This window comes from Chiloscyllium punctatum, chromosome 9, assembly GCF_047496795.1.
Source record: "Chiloscyllium punctatum isolate Juve2018m chromosome 9, sChiPun1.3, whole genome shotgun sequence".
Classification (NCBI taxonomy): domain Eukaryota; kingdom Metazoa; phylum Chordata; class Chondrichthyes; order Orectolobiformes; family Hemiscylliidae; genus Chiloscyllium; species Chiloscyllium punctatum.
Genome location: NC_092747.1, coordinates 25085066 through 25105212, shown reverse-complemented (window position 1 = coordinate 25105212; position 20147 = coordinate 25085066). Strand labels below are relative to the sequence as shown.

At 40.4% G+C, this 20147-nt stretch overlaps 1 protein-coding gene across 2 annotated transcripts; it reads left to right on the top strand.

Annotated features, from left to right (window-relative positions):
- The first annotated feature begins 220 nt into the window (after positions 1–220).
- On the top strand, positions 221–19598 carry LOC140481217 (dicarboxylate carrier UCP2-like). 2 transcript variants are annotated; one of them, XM_072577065.1, is made up of 7 exons: positions 221–334; positions 2156–2308; positions 10866–11073; positions 14524–14721; positions 16969–17070; positions 17153–17333; positions 18395–19598. In XM_072577065.1, the coding sequence occupies exons 2-7, from the start codon at positions 2183–2185 to the stop codon at positions 18498–18500; spliced, it is 921 nt and encodes a 306-aa protein (XP_072433166.1). In that variant the 5' UTR covers positions 221–334; positions 2156–2182; the 3' UTR covers positions 18501–19598. The 2 variants fall into 2 exon arrangements, with proteins under 2 accessions (XP_072433166.1, XP_072433165.1); XM_072577064.1 differs by having other exon boundaries at positions 2111–2308.
- The last annotated feature ends 549 nt before the right edge of the window (positions 19599–20147 follow it).

Here is a 20147-nt window from a genome sequence, read left to right as displayed (position 1 = left end):
TCTGGAGTAGAGAAAAAAAACCCAAGCTGATCTCCTCAGATCGGGCTAATATCCAATTTGACCAGGTTCTGGTACTAATGGGACCAATGGGGGCAGTGGGAGACAAGTCTTCACTCGTGAGCAATAGATTGAAGTTACAAACTCTACACCCGCCTTTAACAGGCTCTCACTCAATCAATGCCCCTCCCCGTCAAGATGTATAAATAGATACCGAGGCAGCCTGTTTACTCGCTTGTAGGGTAAGAACTTGAAGGAATACTTAATCGTTTTGGAGACATTTCTTTTAAGCGTGAGGGTCTACTATCTCATTTGTCAGTGATCTCGACATTGTTAGGTAAGAAAATTCTCATTTTATGGATTAACTATCTTGGTACTACTTCATTAATTTAAGCACAGTTAAACATAAATAGCCCCCTAAACCTGCTAATTCTTAACTGATTATTTAATTGTAGATGTCATGGCTATGATAAAGCAGTGATTTAAGGCTGGCCAATTGTCTATACTTCCCTTCAGTACAATACTCTTTCCTCCTTTCTTGCCTACTTTTTTTTTAAAGTCTTCAGCAACATTCTTTCTTTTGGCATGTCCTGTCTTTAGATATTTTTAATGATTCTGTTCAGTCATGACTCTTTTGGACAAATGGGACTTGATCCCAGCTCTCCTGGCTTAGATGTAAGGATGCTGCCACTTCACTGCAAGCCCCTTCAAAATCCATATCTTTACATTATCTGTAAATGTTTAAGTCACTGTTTTATCCTTGATGGTGTCAAGCTACATGAGGTGTTGAAGTTTCAATTTTCCAGGCAAGTGGCAAGTATTCCATGACACTCCTGATTTTACCTTTTTTGTAGATGGTGGATGGGTTTTGGAGAGTCCAGGTTCAATTAGTGTCACTCCTGACTAAATTTCCAGGTCTTGATCCATTCTTGTATTTATGGTAACCATCTTGGAGGATTCAAAGGCAGCCAAATTAACACCTTCCTTCCAAAAGAGGAGACAGAAAATAGATAACAACTATCATTAGGAAAATATTAGTTTATAATAAAGGATCTAATAGTGGAGCATTTAGAATTGTATAACACCTTTTTTTTTTCAAGCAGAGACAGTATGGCTTCATGAAGAGAGGTAATGCCTGACAAATTTACCTGGATTTTTAGAACCTAACAAGCAGGATAGTTGAAGGGAAACTAGTGGATGTGATATGTTAGCATTTTCAAAAGGCTTTTGATAAGTTACTTTACATAAATCGAAGATAATACATGCTAACTCCACACAGTCACTCAGGCTGGAATCGAACCTGGGTCCCTGGTGCTGAGGTAGCAGTACTAACCACTGGGCCACCCCATTGTAGTGAACAGTATTGAATGGCAGTGCAGGCTGAAAAGATCAAATGGTCTACTCCTGCTCCTAATTTCTGTAACAACTAGTAGTCTTCCAAAAACTCTACAAGGTACTAGTTTGATTGCATTCCGAAAAGAGTGATCCCCTTATCAGAGGCTTTTGTCTGAAACGTTGATTTCGAAGCTCCTTGGATGCTGCTTGAACTGTTGTGCTCTTCCAGCACCACTAATCCAGAATCTGGTTTCCAGCATCTGCAGTCATTGTTTTTACCTCAGTGACTTTTTTTAATCCATAGGAATATGGCAGGATAGTGGGGTTGAGGATTATCCTATCAACCGCAATATCAATAACTGGTAGAACAGACTTGAGTTGGTGGGCCAACTTCAGTTTTTACTTGCTGTATGCTGGTCCAGTTACACTTCTGGTCCTAGTCAATGATGAATGCCAGGTGTGTTGAAGTCTCCTCCCAAATTGAACTGGATACTTTTGTCCTCTCTGGTGATCATGCAATTTCAGCTGGAATGGGGAAATGCACGTATTGTGTGTATGGTATAGATTCTGTTGTCTGCAATTTCCTAAATTGGGTTTTCCATTTTCATTTTCCTAAGGAAAAACAACTTTTAGTCACTGAATCACTTCTTTTTAATTAATGTTTGTCAGCACCTGAGAATAAGCTGCAAATATTACTTGAATGTGCTCTGTTTTTTTTTCTATCCTTGCAAAAAGCAAAACCGAGGGATTTGTTGCTGTCAATATTGCTTTCTTGTAGGCTTGCTTGGTGAACAGTGGATGTACAAGAGTTTTAATTTCCCAGACATCTGCATGAAGGCTGCATTTGAACATGGTTGGATTAAAACCGACGGATGTGCCTCCAACAAATGGCGTAAAAATTCTTGGTGCTGGTGCAGCAGCTTGTGTGGCTGATCTTGTTACATTCCCTCTTGATACCACCAAAGTCAGGTTGCAGGTAAAGTTAATGTCTGACAATGTTGATACCTATATCTCTTGTAAAGCTTTTCTTTTTATTGTTATTACTTCATTACCACAGTCTTCTACTATACAAGACTATAGCAGTGGGTTCTCCCAAAATGGAGAAAAGCATTAATGTGAAATCAAAACTCCTATTGAATCAATTACCTGTGTTTCTGTCAGTGATGAGTCAGACTCACTGCTAACCTGAGAGAAATCTGGTAAAGTCGAATTAGTGTGGGTGCTGGAACTCTGAAATAAAAGCACAAATGCTAGAGAAACTCTGCAGGTTTGGCAGAATCTATGGAGAACAAAACAGTTAATGTGCTGAGTCTGGTATGACCTTTTCAGAACTCCAGTGATCTGTATTAACTCCTTTTATTTATTTTTTCTCCTTATCCCACACCCAATCCCAGTCTAGGTTGCATTGAATTTGACCCAAAAACAGATTGCAAGAATCTAACAACAGGGATGTCAACAAACCAGTACTCTTTTTAGTATCTTTCTGCAGCAGACAAGGGAATCGTGTTAACATTTTTTTCACCTTAGCTGGGCGTGGAGAGCAAGCTGAGAAAGTGAGTCATAGTCAGAGATGTACAGCATGGAAACAGACCCTTCGGTCCAACCAGTCCATGCCGACCAGATATCCCAACCCAATCTGGTCCCACCTGCCAGCGCCCGGCCCATATCCCTCCAAACCCTTCCTATTCATATACCCATCCAAATGCCTCTTAAATGTTGCAATTGTACCAGCCTCCACCACTTCCTCTGGCAGCTCATTCCATACACGTACCACCCTCTGTGAAAAGGTTGCCCCTTTAGGTCTCTTTCATATCTTTCACCTCTCACCCTAAACCTATGCCCTCTAGTTCTGGACTCCCCGACCCCAGGGAAAAGACTTTGCCTATTTATCCTATCCATGCCCCTCATAATTTTGTAAACCTCTATAAGGTCACCCCTCAGCCTCTGACTCTCCAGGGAAAGCAGCCCCAGCCTGTTCAGCCTCTCCCTGTAGCTCAGATCCTCCAACCCTGGCAACATCCTTGTAAATCTTTTCTGAACCCTTTCAAGTTTCACAACATCTTTCTGATAGGAAGGAGAGCAGAATTGCACGCAATATTCCAACAGTGGCCTAACCAATATCCTGTACAGCCGCAACATGACCTCCGAACTCCTGTACTCCATACTCTGACCAATAAAGGAAAGCATACCAAACGCCGCCTTCACTATCCTATCTACCTGCGACTCCACTTTCAAGGAGCTATGAACCAGCACTCCAAGGTCTCCTTGTTCAGCAACACTCTCCCTAAGAAATTACTATTAACTGTATAATTCCTGCTATGATTTGCTTTCCCAAAATGCAGCACCTCTCATTCATCTGAATTAAACTCCATCTGCCACTTCCCAGCCCATTGGCCCATCTGGTCCAGATTCTGTTGTAATCTGAGGTAACCCTCTTCACTGGCTGTCCACTACACCTCCAATTTTGGTGTCATCTGCAAACTTACTAACTGTACCTCTTATGCTTGCATCCAAATCATTTATGTAAATGACAAAAAGTAGAGGGCCCAGCACCGATCCTTGTGGCACTCCACTGGTCACAGGCCTCCAATCTGAAAAACAACCCTCCACCACCACCCTCTGTCTTCTACCTTTGAGCCAATTCTGTATCCAAATGGCTAGTTTTCCCTTTTATTCTGAGATCTAACATTGCTAATCAGTCTCCTATGGGGAACCTTGTCGAACGCCTTACTGAAGTCCATATAGATCACATCTACTGCTCTTCCCTACTTCAAACAACTTAATCAAGTTTGTGAGACATGATTTCCCACGCACAAAGCCATGTTGAATATCCTGAATCAGTCCTTTCCTTTCCAAATACATGTACGTCCTGTCCCTCAGGATTCTCTCCAACAACTTGCCCACCACTGAGGTCAGGCTCACCGGTCTATATTTCCCTGGCTTGTCTTAACTGCCCTTCTTAAACAGTGGCACCATGTTTGCCAATCTCCAGTCTTCTGGCACCTCACCTGTGACTAGCAATGATATAAATATCTCAGCAAGAGGCCCAGCAATCACTTCTCTAGCTTCCCACAGAGTTCTCAGGTATACCTGATCAGGTCCTGAGGATTTATCCACCTTTACCTGTTTCAAGACATCCAGCATTTCTCCTCTGTAATCTGGTCATTTTGCAAGATGTCACCATCTATTTCCCTTCAGTCTATATCTTCCATATCCTTTTCCACAGTAAATACTGATACTAAATGAATATTTTGCATCTCCCCCATTTTCTGTGGCTCCACACATAAAGGCCACCTTGCTGGTCTTTGAGGTGCCCAATTCTCTCCCTAGTTATCCTTTTTGTCCTTAATATATTTGTAAAACCCCTTTGCATTCTCCTTAATTCTATTTGTCAAAGCTATCTCATGTCCCCGTTTTGCCCTCCTGATTTCCCTCTTATACTCCTACGTTCTTTATACTCTTCTTAGGATTCACTCGATCTATCCTGTCTGTACCGACATATGCTTCCTTCTTCTTTAACCAAACCCTCTATTTCTTTAGTCATCCAGCATTCCCTATGCCTACCAGCCTTCGCTTTCACCCTGACAGGAATATACTTTCTCTGGATTCTTGTTATCTCATTTCTGAAGGCTTCCCATTTTCCAGCTGTCCTTTTACCTGCGAACATCCGCCTCCAATCAGCTTTTGAAAGTTCTTGCCTAATACCGTCAAAATTGGCCTTTCTCCAATGTAGAACTTCAACTTTTAGATCTGGTCTATCCTTTTCCATCACTATTTTAAAACGAATAGAATTATGGTCGCTGGCCCCAAAGTGCTCCCCCACTGACACCTCAGTCACCTGCCCTGCCTTATTTCCCAAGAGTAGGTCAAGTCTAAGAACAATTATGAAATCCTGTGCTTTCTAGATAGACTTGGATCACATGGTAAACATTTTATAAAGTAGTTCACCTTGTCTGAAATATTCTGGCATCATTATTTGAATGAATTATAGATCATTTGAGAAAATGATTCCGGATGACTGCCGATTCATGGATGGATTGAAAACTGTAGGGTCCTTCCCTTGAGGAGAGAGGGTTGTGAGGAGATTTGATAAGTGCTTAGTCAGTAGTCTAGAGAGCATATTGAAACTGCTTCATTGGTAGGAGAGTTGAGAATTACAAACTGATTTAAGAAACTGCTGGAAGAATCAATGTTAACATGAAGGAAAAAAAACTTAAACAATTGAGTAATTATGATTGGAATGCAAAAATAAGAATGGGAGGAGGCAAGTCCACATGTGACTTTATAAAGGAATCTGATCAGTACTGAACAAAAAGTCCAAAACTAGAGCACCTAGGTTTTAACTGGGCAAAAGTGGGTACTGTAGATGCTGGAGATCAGAATCTAGATTAGTGGTGCTGGAAAAGCACAACAGGTCAGGCAGCATCTGAGGAGCAAGAAAATCAATTTCAAGCAAAAGCCCTTCATCAGGAAGTCCTGATTCCTGATGAAGGGCTTTTGCCAGAAATGTTTTTTTCTGCTCTTCAGATGCTGCCTGACCTGCTGTACTTTTCCAGCAGCACTCTAATCTAGACCCCCCCCCCCCCCCCCCCACATCGGTTTTAAGGTATGTATGGAAAGATTTAAGAGATTAAGGGCAACTTTTTCAGAGGGTGGTATGTGTATGGAATGAGCTGCCTGAGGAAGTGGTGGAGGCTGGTACAATAACACTTAAAAGGCATCTGGATGCCCATATGAATGGGAAGAGATATGGGCCAAATGCTGACAAATGTGACTCTAATTTAGGATAACTGGTTAGCATGAACAAGTTGGACCAAAGGGTTTGTTTCCATGCTGACTTTACAATAGAAAGCTGTTGTGAATCACTGCTGAATCTGGGGAGGACCATTTGTACCAGAAACAAGAAGTACTATTAATAGATTCTCTAACCATTAGAGAGAGGACCTAAAGTAGCCCCGAAAGAGATAGGAAGGTAATAGAGGCCGTAGCTTGGTTATGTTCGACAGTTTTAGAAATAAGAGCTAAGTATGATCAGAAAAAGTTTGATAGTTGCCAATAAATAAAATTTAGTTGATTTATATTGAAAGAATTTTTGGTTTCTACTCCCCTGATAGGGAATAATAGCCAGTCTTCCCTTGAAGATGGCCAAGTATGAGGAAGTATCCCTTCAGATGGAACATCAGGGCTTGGGGATAATGATATTAAAGTGGACCCCCACAGCAGGAAAAGTAATCTGGAAAGTATTTTGGCTTTGGCCATGTGTTTAGTTTATTGGTTGCAGGGAGGATTTGTTCTTATTTTTTAAACTGCCTGCAGAGGCAATTGATGTCATAAAGGTTATGGAAGTCCAACAAATATTTGTTAATAATTTAATGCATTGAGGGTATGCTATTTCTCTTTTTTTTTTTTTAAACATCTTTATGTTGGAGTTCAGCTAGACAATGTTCTATTGGTATGGAAAAGGGAAACTCTTGGGTATCTTTTTATGAAGCAAGTCAATTATTTTCCCCTTTTGAGATTCTGTGGCATTTAAGCAGTTTGCTTCTAGACAAGAGTAATGGGAATTTAAGATTGGAATTTGGCTTCAAGGGCCTTCTAAATGTGTAAGGACTCAGACAATAAACAGAATTGGTAACCTTCAATCAACAGTCTTGTTTGGAAAGTGTTATGTCAATGTGGAGGCACCCTGTTTTTCGCAAAAGTGTTACATCATGGCAAGAATTTGGAACTTGTACGCTTTGATAGGAAAAATGGTTGCCTTGGTTTTGAAACTGGATTAGATGACACCTTCAGCACTACAGTCCACTCTGCCTTTTAAGGTCATGGCTGACCTGGTTGTGGTCTTGACTTGACTTTCCTGTCCGTGCCCTAATGAAGTGTCTAAATTTACATTGACTCTTCAGAACTGAAGTGTCCTTCTGCACTGGAAATGTTTTCTTGCTCTCCTCAGATGCTACCAGACCTGGTGTTTCTCTAAATGATCTCTTTTTATTTCAGATTTCCAGCATCTGCAGTACCTTGCCATTTTTTTTTGTCTGACTTGCATTGTTCGGATCCTGATAGGAAGAACGCACTGACAATCAAGTCCTAGTTTTTTACATTTTGTGATGACTTGTAAGATAGTATCTATTTAATCGCTAGTGTAATGATAAATGCAACTATTCACTAGATTTTTAAAAAATCTCCAGGTTGCATCAACTAACAAGAACATAGAAATTTTATTGGCTATGTATCCTCTAAAGTATAGCAAACTGATCAGTAATTAAGAATATTCAAATTTTGAACCATATCCTCTTTAAATTCAAACACACACTTTCCTCAAATAGGATTGACAAAGCAAACACTTGCAGGGAGATGGGATTGAAAACCATCTATGCAAAAGGAGCAGTCTGACAAGGGGGGAATTGAGTGGCTTTCTCTCAGTTCTGTTTTTTGGTAATGCAATCCTGTTGTCATCTGCAGTGATCTCCAAACTTGGTAGCTGGCTAGCTAGTCCTAGGATTTTGCTGATTATTCTAAGTTCTTCTCTTTTTGAACTTCTAATGCTGGTTTTCTGCTGGGGGTGGGGGGGATGCCTGCTGCTCCTTTCTCAATTCTAACAAACTGCAAGTTGAAACCAATCCAAAAACCTCTTGCTTGACAGTTTTTTTTTCCCAACCCAAGGAGATCTGTACCAGCTTGCCTCAAAGTATCTAATCTAACTTCCCCAAAGCTCACGTGCCCTTGTGTAATCAGAACTGGAAGTGAGATTCACTTAAATGTATTAAATTAGTTCATTCTCTGCAGTACAGCAATCCAAACTTCCATTTTCCAGTCTTCAAAAACCATGGAGTTTTTACAAGCAATGAAAACATGGAATATGAGGATTGCTTTTAAAACACTTTAGAAAAGTATGTAAGTCAGTCTATCTGAAAGTGACCTAAACCAGTGTGACAGAGCACAGGGCCCCTGGAGTGTTAATGGATGCTTATTTATACTATGTTGGCTTAGGGACAGGTAGTATAAAAATTAAAATTTATTTGCTTGTTTTTGGTTTGGCATAATTGAGGATTAGTTCTATTGTAAGTTGTTCGAAAAGAGAAAGTTTTCCAGGCAGTTCAGAGGAGAGCTGACTGGTATCCGAAGCAAATCTAATGTCTTTTCCAGGGAAGAAATACTGAACAGTTCAAGAAAAGCTCAACTTTCTCCACTGAAAGTTTTTTATTTTAAAAAAATTGGCTTTCCAAGCAAGTGCTTGACAAGAAATCCAAGCTCCATTTTGTCAAGATTTCAGTTTACGGGAAAGAACTGGGGAGAATTAGCTATGCCAAGTTTTAAGATTTGATATTAGCTTTGGATCTTGTTCTTGGTTTCAAAGTAGAATGTAAATGGTATTTTTTCACTTATCGGGACAGGCATAAGGCAACCATTTGCAATTATAAAATCAGAAATCACAAGGCACCAGGTTATAGTCCAACAAGTTTATTGAAATTTGCAAGCTTTTGCAGCACTGCTCTTTATCAGGTGAAGTCCTCCTTATTTTTGACTGAGTTGACATTTTTCAACCCAAATCCTTTTGCAACCTAGTTGTACTAAGTGTCTGACCTTTTGAACTCATGGGTTAACAAAAATTTCAAAACTTCCATTTGAAACAAATGTGTTAGTGACCTGTTTTAAATATTTGCCTGAGCAAGAATACTGTTGGACTGCGGATAACTTCATGACTGAGTCCAATGCATCTCTGGTATTCCATTTGTATATTTCTTCAGGAACTTGTAGGTCACTTATACTATCTCTAACCTGTCAGAATTGACATTGTCCAACAATCTTTTAACTGTTGGAAACAGGCCATCTCTTTGGTTGAGGTGGACAACTTATTTTGGCTCTTCAGAAGTCCCTGCCCTGACTTGTTCTTAATATGGTAAGAACAAGGACTGCAGATGCTGGAAACCAGAGTCCAGATTAGAGTGGTGCTGGAAAAGCACAGCAGGTCAGGCAGCATCCATGGAGCAGGAAAATCGGCATTTTGGGCAAAAGCCCTTCATCGGGAATAGAGGCAGGATGCCTGCAGAGTGGAAAGATAAATGGTGGGGGTGGGGAGAAAGTAACATAGAGCACAATAGGTGGGTGGGGGTGCAGGTGATAGGTCAGAGAGGAGGGTGAGGGAAGGTAGCAAAAATCTATGGTTGAACTTTTAGCCTGTCTCCTTCTAAGAAAACTGAAGAGCCATTCTGCCTGTGGTTAGGGAAAGATTAGCATAATACTGGGATTAGTTACCTTCTGGATAAAATCTGAAGTCTTTCAAAGATCTTCACCGTCCTGATAGCTGTCTGCCAGAGTAGATAGGTTGAAGCCTAGATTGCCTTTGTATGGAGCAGCAGAAAATGGGGGAGATACTAAATGAATATTTTGCATCAGTATTTTCTGTGGCAAAGGATGTGGAAGATAGACTGCAGAGAAATAGATGGTGACACCTTGCAAAATGTTCATTATTGCAGAGGAGGAAGTGCTGGATGTAAGAGACCTAAGGGGCAACTTTTTCACGCAGAGGGTGGTAGCTGGCTAGCTAGTCCTAGGATTTTGCTGATTATTCTAAGTTCTTCTCTTTTTGAACTTCTAATGCTGGTTTTCTGCTGGGGGGGTGTGGTGGGGGGGGGGGGGGGGATGCCTGCTGTCAGAGGAAGTGGTGGAGGCTGGTACAATTGCAACATTTGAGGCATTTGGATGGGTATATGAATAGGAAGGATATGGGCCGGGTGCTGGCAGGTGAGACTAGATTGGGTTGGGATATCTGGACGGGTTGGACTGAAGGGTCTGTTTGCATGCTGTCCATCTCTATGACTCTATGAATGCTAGGTGTAGCTTTTGGGCATAACGGAACAAGGTTTTAACCCCAATTGTAAATCTTCCACTCCTTCTCTTTGGCCTGGTCTAGAGACTGGATGGATTATTTTTTTTATTCATGGATGAGGACATTGCTGGCTAGGACACTAGTAGTGATTCAGATGGGTTTTTTCAACACTGGATTCATGGTCATGATTAGATTCTTAATTCTAGATTTTTTTTTTGTTGTTGAATTCAAATTCTACCATCTGCCATGGCAGGATTCAAACCTGGGTCCCTAAAACATTACCTGGGCCTTTTGGATTAACAGTCCTGCAATAATACCATGAGGCCATCACCTCCCCATGATGGATTTTCCCTCATGACAGAATAGTCACTGGTATGTTTTCGCTTTTGCTTGATGCTGATCTTGCAGAGGGACTGGAGGATCTTGTCAAAGGTGTGGTATCACAATACAGAAACCAAGGCAAACAGCACCTCCGTGGTTTGTAGCACTGAGACCTTGGCACATAATCCAGAACTGTTTATGTTCCATGAAATGCAACTTCCCCACAGAACAGGACAGGGGCTTGCATTCACTAAAGTTTAGCATTTTCTTTTCTTTATAAATGACTAATGCAAACTAAAGAACTGTGTTTGAAACTCCTTTTTTTAAGACATAAGCAACTTGATTGTGGCTGAAATTATAGAAGTCTTGTTCATACACTCAGATTCAAGGAGAATACAAATCTATCAACAATGTGACCTCTCCAAAGTATAGAGGGGTCTTTGGTACCATGGTGACAATTGTGAAAACTGAAGGAGCAAGAAGTCTCTATAATGGCTTGGTAGCTGGTCTTCAACGTCAGATGAGCTTCGCATCAGTGCGTATTGGGCTTTATGATTCTGTCAAACACTTCTACACCAATGGATCTGATGGTGAGTACCTTCAGGCATGAGTATAATGGATATAAGCTCATCCTGAAAGGAGCACCTTCTATCTTGGTGCAGTGACAGTTGACTATGACAAGCATAATGTGTGGTTCAGGAGCCTGTAGCATTCTCTGATACGTTTGGTGTAGCAGTCTGCTACCTGGTAGATATTAGAACCAGCACATGATGTTAGCTTGCTGATTCCTATTGAGGTGGTAACCTGGTACCAGGGAAAGCTGAGAATATGATTAAGACAGTGAAGGTGGAAATTGTTGAGCCTCTACTTGCTCAGGGATTTGTTGGCTATGCCAATATTCATTCACCTGGAGAGCATGATGGCTGTTTAACTTCAGCCAGTACAGCCTATATAGTGTAGGCACACTCAATGGTTTTAGTGTTTCACCAGTGAATGGTGATTTTTGTACCATTATCAGGCTGGTGTGTGGCTTGGACATGAACATGCATTAGGTGTTGCCATAAAGATGCTGCCCTTACCTCTTTAGTTGGTAGCAGATAAGCATTTGGGAAGGTTCTGTCAATGGAGCCTTAATGGGTTAATGTACACCACCTAGAAGATGCACACTGCCACAATATGGGTAGGTATTGTCTGCATCGTGTAATGTAGAAGAGTGTACTGAAGATGTGGGATTGGTAAACCTTGCTGTGTGGTGCTCTTGTCAGTTCTTCACATTTCAGATGCAACAAATTGCAGCTTTTCTGATTAATGCATTGTCAAGCTTAGAAACATCTCTTGATGTTGAAACCAATCATCAGCAATCTGATGTTACAAATAACTTTCAATATCCCACCATCAATGCTAACAGCTGATTAGTGTGGTAACATCCTGAACCATTCTGAAGACCTTATCTTCCTGATGCCAATGGTCAAACCAACACTGCATTTTGCTGTTGAAGGTGTTTCTAAGTTTGGAATGCTAGTATGATGGTTGCTGTAGAGAAATTCTAAGGACTCTCTGTCTGTATCCTTTTGCTTGCCTGAGATTCAAGACAAAAATATTGAACTGCTTTACTCCTAGAATGGTACTTGGGTCAACAGTCTGTGTAGTTGATCTGCAAGTGCATGGCAGCAGTGAAAACTGTTTGACTGTATTCATTGTGCCACTATTGCTGACCTTGTCCAAGATGTCCTCAAACAGGACATCACACTGAACATCTTGAATGGGCATACAATTATCTCCAACTATTTAAATAGACCTGTCTTTTGATGGTTTAATTGCTTTGTGGTGTAAATATTCCCATGTGACAGTGGAGTAACCACGCCTGGGCAAAATTAACAGGGAGTTGTTTGTGTTGCTGGGAAAGCACAGCAGATCAAGCAGCATCTGAGGAGCAGGAAAATCGATGTTTTGGGCAAAAGCCCTTCATTGGGCTTTGGCCTGAAACATCAATTCTCCTGTTCCTCAGATGCTGCCTGACCTGCTGTGCTTTCCCAGCAACACTCTCTCAACTCTGATCTCTAGCATCTGCAGACCTCACCGTCTACCAAAGTTAATGATGACCTTAGGCTACCCAAACATTAGGCTCCCCTCCTCACCCTCTGAGTCCACAGGAGAACACAACAGCATGTTTAGCAATGACTTAGTTGCATAAGTTGTCAAAATGCTTTTTAAAATTCCTTTTTTTTTCCTGGTATGTCTATTTCTGTGCTCCACTTCCAGGATTTTTGTCCCTTTGTCGGCCAGTCCAATGGAGCCATTCACCCTGGTGGTAGGTTAGACGCCAAGGTGCCAGTGGGCCTTCACACTATCACCTGGGGCTGAAAAATCCTCCCCTGACTTTTTCTGAACATTGGGCCAAGTGGGACCCAATTTCCATCTGAGGAGACACAGCCAAGTACTCTGACCAGGAGAGACCTTTTAATGTTTGGCTTTGTTTTGCATTTCTGCTAATCAGGTATGGGCTGAAAATGAGAAATGGTAGTGGATAGAGAAAACAAGCTAACTCTCCACCCACCCCAATGGCACATCCTTTCCTGTTAGGTACCACATATGTAGAAGTTGCCTACAGTGAGGAGACTAGAAGCAGACTTCATGAGGACCTAGGTTATTGAAATGAATAGATACCAATGGAATTTTAATATTGAGGTGATCTATATTCTAAGGGAAAGTAATTGAGTATAAATGGTACAATTTTGTAAGACCAAATGTCTGTGCAGACTTCAGTGACTAGTTGATAGAGTACAGAATCTCTTGGCTTTTGTAATAGAGGCACTGAATACAAAAGCAAGGGTTTTTATGATAAATCACTGAATTTAGACCTCACCAGCAGTATTCTCAAAGATGACATATGTTTTTGGCACATTTAACATTATGGAGCAGATTTATTAGGAAAGGAAGAATGAAGGAACTTCAGTTGATGAAATATGAGAAATGCTGGATCTAACTTTTTTTTTGAAAAAACAAATAATTTGATGTTCAAACTGGAGATTTTGATCAGGTCAGTAGGAGGAAGCCATTTTCATCTGGATTCTGAAGTGAAGTGATGTTTTTTCAAAAGAAAAACAGGCCAGTGGTGGGGGAGGGGTAAAGGAGAGAAGAGGACCATATTTTAAAGACTAGTTATAATGTGCCACGTACTGTTTGGTGAAGGCAAGATGTAAATTTTGAAATGGATTTTGAGATGTTTTCCAGGGCTGTGGAAAAGGGGGTGGAGCTATCTGTATGAGGAAGAACCAGCCCAGGTGCAATGAGCTGATTCTACCCAGAAGGGTGGCTATGCTGCTATTATTCTATTGTTCCAAGCTGCAATGTAACATTTGCCCTACAAGCAATCAGTCACTCCACTGTTTCCACATCAAATTAACCATTCTTTGTCCTTTATGAACCTGTCCAAGCTAACCTTGATTTTTGGTAGTCTCTGTCCTTTTTTTTTCATTTAAAGTTAAAAAATCACACTACACCAGGTTTATAGTCCAACAGGTTTAATTGGAAGCACTAGCTTTCGGAGCACTGCTCCTTCAGGTAGTTGTGGAGTACACTATTGTAAGACACAGAACTTGTAGCAAAGGTTTACAGTGTCATGTAACTGAAATTATACATTTAAAAAAAAACCTTAATTGTTTAAGTCTCTTCTCTGTTAGAATGGCTATGATGATTTCACTATTTTCATATGTAAATCACAAAACATTTTTAAAAGTTATATTCTCAGGTTAACTTTATCTGGGCTATACCAATTGTTAATGTGTTGAAGGTGTTATCTCCCTGTATGCTGGTGTCTGTGCCACTTAGGCTGATTTTCTAATCTAAAAAGTGAATTAATAGAATCTTTTATAGATTCATGCAGCTTTTGAGCAAAGTACAATGCAACTGCAAGTACAAATAAACCCCACAAATATGCATGTGGGTGACCCCTCCAAATCCTGTCCTAGTTTAAGTGATTTCCAGACCCTCCTCCCTCTCCTTGCACTTATCATCTCCTTGCCTTTTTCCATCCCCAGCTATTACCATTGGTAGTCGTTTGCTTGCTGGCTGTACAACAGGAGCTATGGCAGTCACAATGGCACAGCCAACCGATGTGGTGAAAGTAAGGTTTCAAGCACAATCTAACCAAACTGGTGTGCGTAAGAGGTACAGTGGGACCATAGACGCCTACAGAAAAATCGCTAAGCAGGAAGGACTTCCAGGATTGTGGAAAGGTCTGAAAATCTCATACATATATTACTGTTTCCCTAGTTGATTTGAGTTACTGGATCTAGTGTTAAAGACTGGTCTGCATTCCACCATTACCATTGTGAGGGATAATTGTATTAATTAGCACTCTGAAGGGCTGAAATGGGAATATTTAGGGTCTAATATTGGCTGCTCAATGACTGAATCCATTTTTTGTTTTGCTTTGCTACAACTTCCTGAAGAGGTAAGGAAAGACTGTCAAATTTTAAATATCCTAGCTGAGACAGGTGGATGCAAACTATGGATTTTAAGGCAAAAACTGCCTAGATTGAAGGCAAAGCACCAGGACTGCAAAGAAAGAACAGAAAGAACCTCTGACTATACATTCTATTCATAATTTTGTAAACTTCTATCAGGTTGCTCATCTGCCTCTCTAATTCTTAGATTAGATTCCCCACAGTATGGAAACAGGTCCTGCGGCCCAACCAGTTCACACCAACCCTGCAAAATGTAACCCACCCAAAATGTAATTCACCTACTCTGTAATTACTCCTGACTAATGGACCTAACGCTATGGGCAATTTAGCCTGGCCAATTCACCTAACCTGCACATCTTTGGACTGTGGGACGAAATCGGAGCACCCAGAAGAAACCTGGGTTCCAGACTGGAAGATCGTGCAACTCCACACAGGCAGTCACCCGAGGCTGGAATCGAACCCAAGTCCTTGGTGCTATGAGGCAGCAGTGTTAATCATTGGACCACTGTGCCACCGCATTCTGTTGAAAACCAACAAATTTGCCCCATCTCTAGTAATAGCTAATACCCTCCTGACCAGGCAACCCCTCTGGTAAACTGTTTTGTACCCTCTCCAAAGCCTCCCCATCCTTCTAATTAGTGTGGTGATCAGAACTGTAGTTAGGCCACATTTTGAATATTGCATAAAGTTCTATAGTGACAAGATGACTTGACAATTTTTTATAGTCTGCCACAACTGATACCATATTCCTTCTTGACCACCTTATCCAGTTGTTGCTATTTTTCTGTTGAGGGTTCTGCCACTTCCTGTATCTGGATTAAAATTCACCTGCCATTTCTCTGCTCAGCTTTCCAGCCTATCTGTTCTTTTGCATCCTCTGGCAATCCTCCTCCCTATCCAGTTTTCCCCCAATCCTTGTGTCACCTTGTAGATATTTCAAACAGGGTTCCTAGAGCTCTTTTATGGAATCCCACTAGTCACATATTTTTCAGCTTTTTTTAAAAAAACACCCTTTTGCCACTCTTCTCCGACCAAGCCAATTCTGTATTCACTTTTACCAGCTTACTATGGATCCCATGTGACTTCACCTTTTTGTATCAACCTGTCCAGAGGGACCTTGTCAAAAGCCTTGTTAAAATCCTTGTAGACCACATCCACCACCCTGCCCTAATCTTTGTCACTTCCTCAAACTCAAATTTGAGAGACAAAACCTTCCCCATACAAAGCTATGCTACCCATTGCTATAAATCCATAGCTTTTCCAAATGTGAGTAAATGCTATCCTTAAGAATCTCCTAATTTCCCAACTGGTGACACAAAGCTCACTGACCTATAGCTTCCTGAACAACATTACCTATTTCCCCAGTCCTCTGGGACCTCCCCTGTAACTAAGGAGAATATAAAGATTTTTTTTTGTGCAAGATCTCAGCAATTTTCTTGGCATTCTGGGATAGATCTCATCAGGTCCTGAGGAAATGTCTACCCTTTAATGCTTTTTTTTTTATATCAACATACCAATCTCTAGACTCTTCATCCACTTCTTCTTCTTTGAATACCAATGCAGTATTTAAGGACCTTGCCCACCTCCTGTAGCTCCACACATAAATTCCCTTTGTCTTTGAGCAGACTTACCCTTTCCCTAGCTATTATTGCTCCTTTTTGTACATGTATAAAATGCCTTGGGATTTTCCTTAATACAGTCTGCCATTTTCATAGCCACTCTTATAGCCCTACTAACTCCTTTTTTTTTTGACTGTTTAAAATCTGAAATAAAAAATGCTGAAAATACTTGAAGCTGGTCTCCACTTCTGAAATTGATTCACAATGAGTTTTTAAGCCCCCAAACCCACAAACTAATCACTGTCAGGTTTTGACCTTTTTTAAAATGTCAGTTCATTGCTTTTTTAAAAATAGTTAAAAGCAGCCAATAGAATTCATTAAGTTGAATGACTTCAATTTTTGTGCACAATGAAGAGATTAATTCCAATATCACAAAAGCATTGGTTGACTTTTGCAGGTACTTTGCCAAATATTATTCGAAATTCTATTGTGAACTGCTCCGAACTAGTGACATATGATCTGATCAAAGAAGGGCTGATCAAGAATAATTTTATGACTGGTAAGCATTGCACAATGGCTAGTATAAAAGGCTAAAACTTTTAATTGCACAAACTGATAATTCTTCTGATTTTTGATTGCAGATAACCTGCCATGCCACTTTTGTGCTGCTTTCGGTGCTGGATTCTGCACAACCATTGTAGCTTCACCCGTTGATGTGGTAAAAACCAGATACATGAACTCTGCTCCTGGCCAGTATGGCAGTGCCTTAAACTGTGCCTTTATCATGCTGACAAAAGAGGGATTCACAGCTTTCTATAAAGGGTAACTCTCTCTTATTTAACCAATATGGACTTTTTGAACTTGAAATCAAGAGTATTTTCATACCATTTTTAATTCTAACCAACCAATAATACAATTCCAAACCAATCCAATTACTGTTCTGTGCAGTGCCCTTTATCATAAATATGGAACTTGTGAATGTTCAATAGCCTAATTGCTATAAATACTTTGGTTTGAGTTTCCTTGCTTCTAAATGGGTGCCTTTTATTTCACTTCCACCCTCCAGTAATACTGCTATTCTTTCTTCCCACCACACCTACAATGTTTATCTTCAGATATCTGAACTTGATCCCCCTCCAATTTTTCCCCTTGCTGGTGAACTAAGCCTCTTGGCTATGATGTTAAAGTGGTTTTCTTTCCCAGAGGTAAGTGGTTATGGGGCTATCCTACTCCCACTCCAGCACTGCTCATAGTTTTTAAACTAGCCTTGTTTTCCACCAAGACCCACAAATATTCTTTGTCTTGTAACTCTGTCTTCTCCCACTCCTGTTCAATGTCACTTTTGGGTAGTTTGTACCCTTCCAACAAGATATTAGCCCACCCTGTGCTGGCAGACTACCAGTCACTGTCATTGATAACATCCCCATGACACTCTCAGGCTAACTTTAAAAAAAATTCATTCACTGGATGATGGCATCACCAGCTAGACCAATATTTATTGCCTATCCTCATTGTCAACCACATTGCTGTAGGTTAGACCAGGTAAAGATGGCAGTTTCCTTCCCTAAAGGGCATTAGTGAATTAGATGGGTTTTTCCTGACAATTGGCAATGGATTCATATCCATTTCAGATACTTATTGAATTCCAATTCCACCATCTGCTGTGGCAGAACTTTGAACCCAGGTCCCCAGAACGTTACCTGGGTCTAATACCACTAGCCATTGCCTTCTCACAACTGATCTGCTGCTTGATTTTAAAATCTGCCTCCATAACACTCCATATTACTTATCCATTGCTTGTTTGAGACATTTTTTAAAATGGATATTGAACAATTTACTTTCTCAATTGATTGATTACAGCCAAAATTTTTATTTTGCAACAGGTTTATGCCCTCCTTCCTGCGTCTAGGTTCATGGAACGTGGTAATGTTTGTCACTTACGAACAGATGAAACGTGCAATGATGCTGGTCAAGCAGTCCTGGGAATAATCTTAATGTTCCACATTTTATAGTTTTACATAAAATTTTATATTTACCACATTATATAAATCAAAGGGCATTGATTTCTTAATCATTCTGTTTTAAAGAATGGTTTAAACTGTGGGCATGTCGCTGGTCGATGGCCATGCCATACCTTGCTGCTGGCTTATTTCTTCTTAATTTGAGGTATTTTGTGAATTTTTTTTTTTTGAAGGTGTCTTGTCTGTTCTGAAATATAGAAGCAAACTAATAACCCCATTCTTTCCCTTTGTACCTCCTGGTTTCTGGCATTACCAGTGATTTGTTATCCAAATTGAAATATTGAATATAGATGTTTTTGTTTTTAAAAAAAAAGTGCACTAATGGGGTGAGGGTGTTGCTAGGTCAAACTCTGGCCGTCTCCCTCCATACTCCAATCAGTATCGCGTACTCTTCTGTACTTGTCATTTACTTCTAATCGAAAATGGATAAAGTATGATTTAAGGACCACATTATCAAGCAACGATTGTTCAAAGTTAAAACACAGTTGCTTTTTAATTCCAGAAAATCTTAAAAATTTCAGATGAAAATTTTCATTTTAAAAACAAATTCTGGAATGCTCAACAGATCTGGCAGCAACTAAAGAGTTAATATTTTGATTTGACTTTAATGAAACTTGACATCTCTACAGTGTTTAGACTTAACATGAACTCTTCCTTTCTCCACAGACACTGCCAGACCTACTGAGTTTCTACAGCACTCTATTTCTCTGGTTTAGTTTGTTTGGTGTGACACATCTAGAAAGCAACTCTATTTCTGATCTTTACATGGTTTTGAAAGTGAAACATATGATGCAGTAGTAACTTTTTTTTGCTTTAAAAGCACCTCAGCACTATAATCTGGTTTGCTGACTTTTTTCTTGCAGTAAGAAATGTGTACAAGTTCAGATTCTAATATACTGTCTTTATACTGATTTGTTTAAATAAATATAATCCTTCCCTTCTTTGCATCAAACTTGTTGAAATAATTTTGTATTTACATGTCAACTTAAAGGCAAAGTATTATGACCTGCTGTCTGTTCTAATAGTAGCATTGGAAATGGCTAATATATACATACAGCACGGCCTTGCAAACAGTGAACAAGGGTCCAATCTAGCTGCATCTATGCTCTAAGGCATCCCAAAAGCCAGCAGTTAAAACTTAGCAGCACTAATCTCATGGTGTAGTAGTAGTGGTGGTGGTAATGTCACTGGACAGTTTTAAACCAATAGTCCTGTTTCATGATTTGATTGGGGTGGTTTGATAAAAGCAATTAGCAATAAGAGGAAAAACATTTGGCACCATTTTGTTCCCAGAAGGTCAAAAATGACTATCCCTTTAGATTTGATGCTGAAGCTTCAATGAATGCATTTCTTGCTGCTCTGCCTGACAGGAAATGCTTGCTGGAAAAACACAGCAAGCCAGGCAGCATCAGGAGGTGGAGAAGCTGACATTTTGGGTGTCACCCTTCAGGACTGGGGGTGGGTGAAGTAGGGACAAGTAGTGGGTATGACCTGTTTCCTCAATAGGAGGAATGAATCTGGTTGGCAGGGAGGGGCTGGAAGGGAGTCTGGGCTGGAAAGGGAGTTTATTTGAAACTGGAGAACAGTTCTCTGGGGTGAAGGCTGACTAGGCAGA

Excerpts from the sequence above, each read along its gene's own strand:
- LOC140481217 (XM_072577065.1), top strand. The coding sequence starts at position 2,183 with ATGGTTGGATTAAAACCGACGGATGTGCCTCCAACAAATGGCGTAAAA. Across the intron at positions 2,309-10,865 it reads CCACCAAAGTCAGGTTGCAG|ATTCAAGGAGAATACAAATC; the intron begins GTAAAGTTAATG and ends TCATACACTCAG. Across the intron at positions 17,334-18,394 it reads TTCACAGCTTTCTATAAAGG|GTTTATGCCCTCCTTCCTGC; the intron begins GTAACTCTCTCT and ends ATTTTGCAACAG.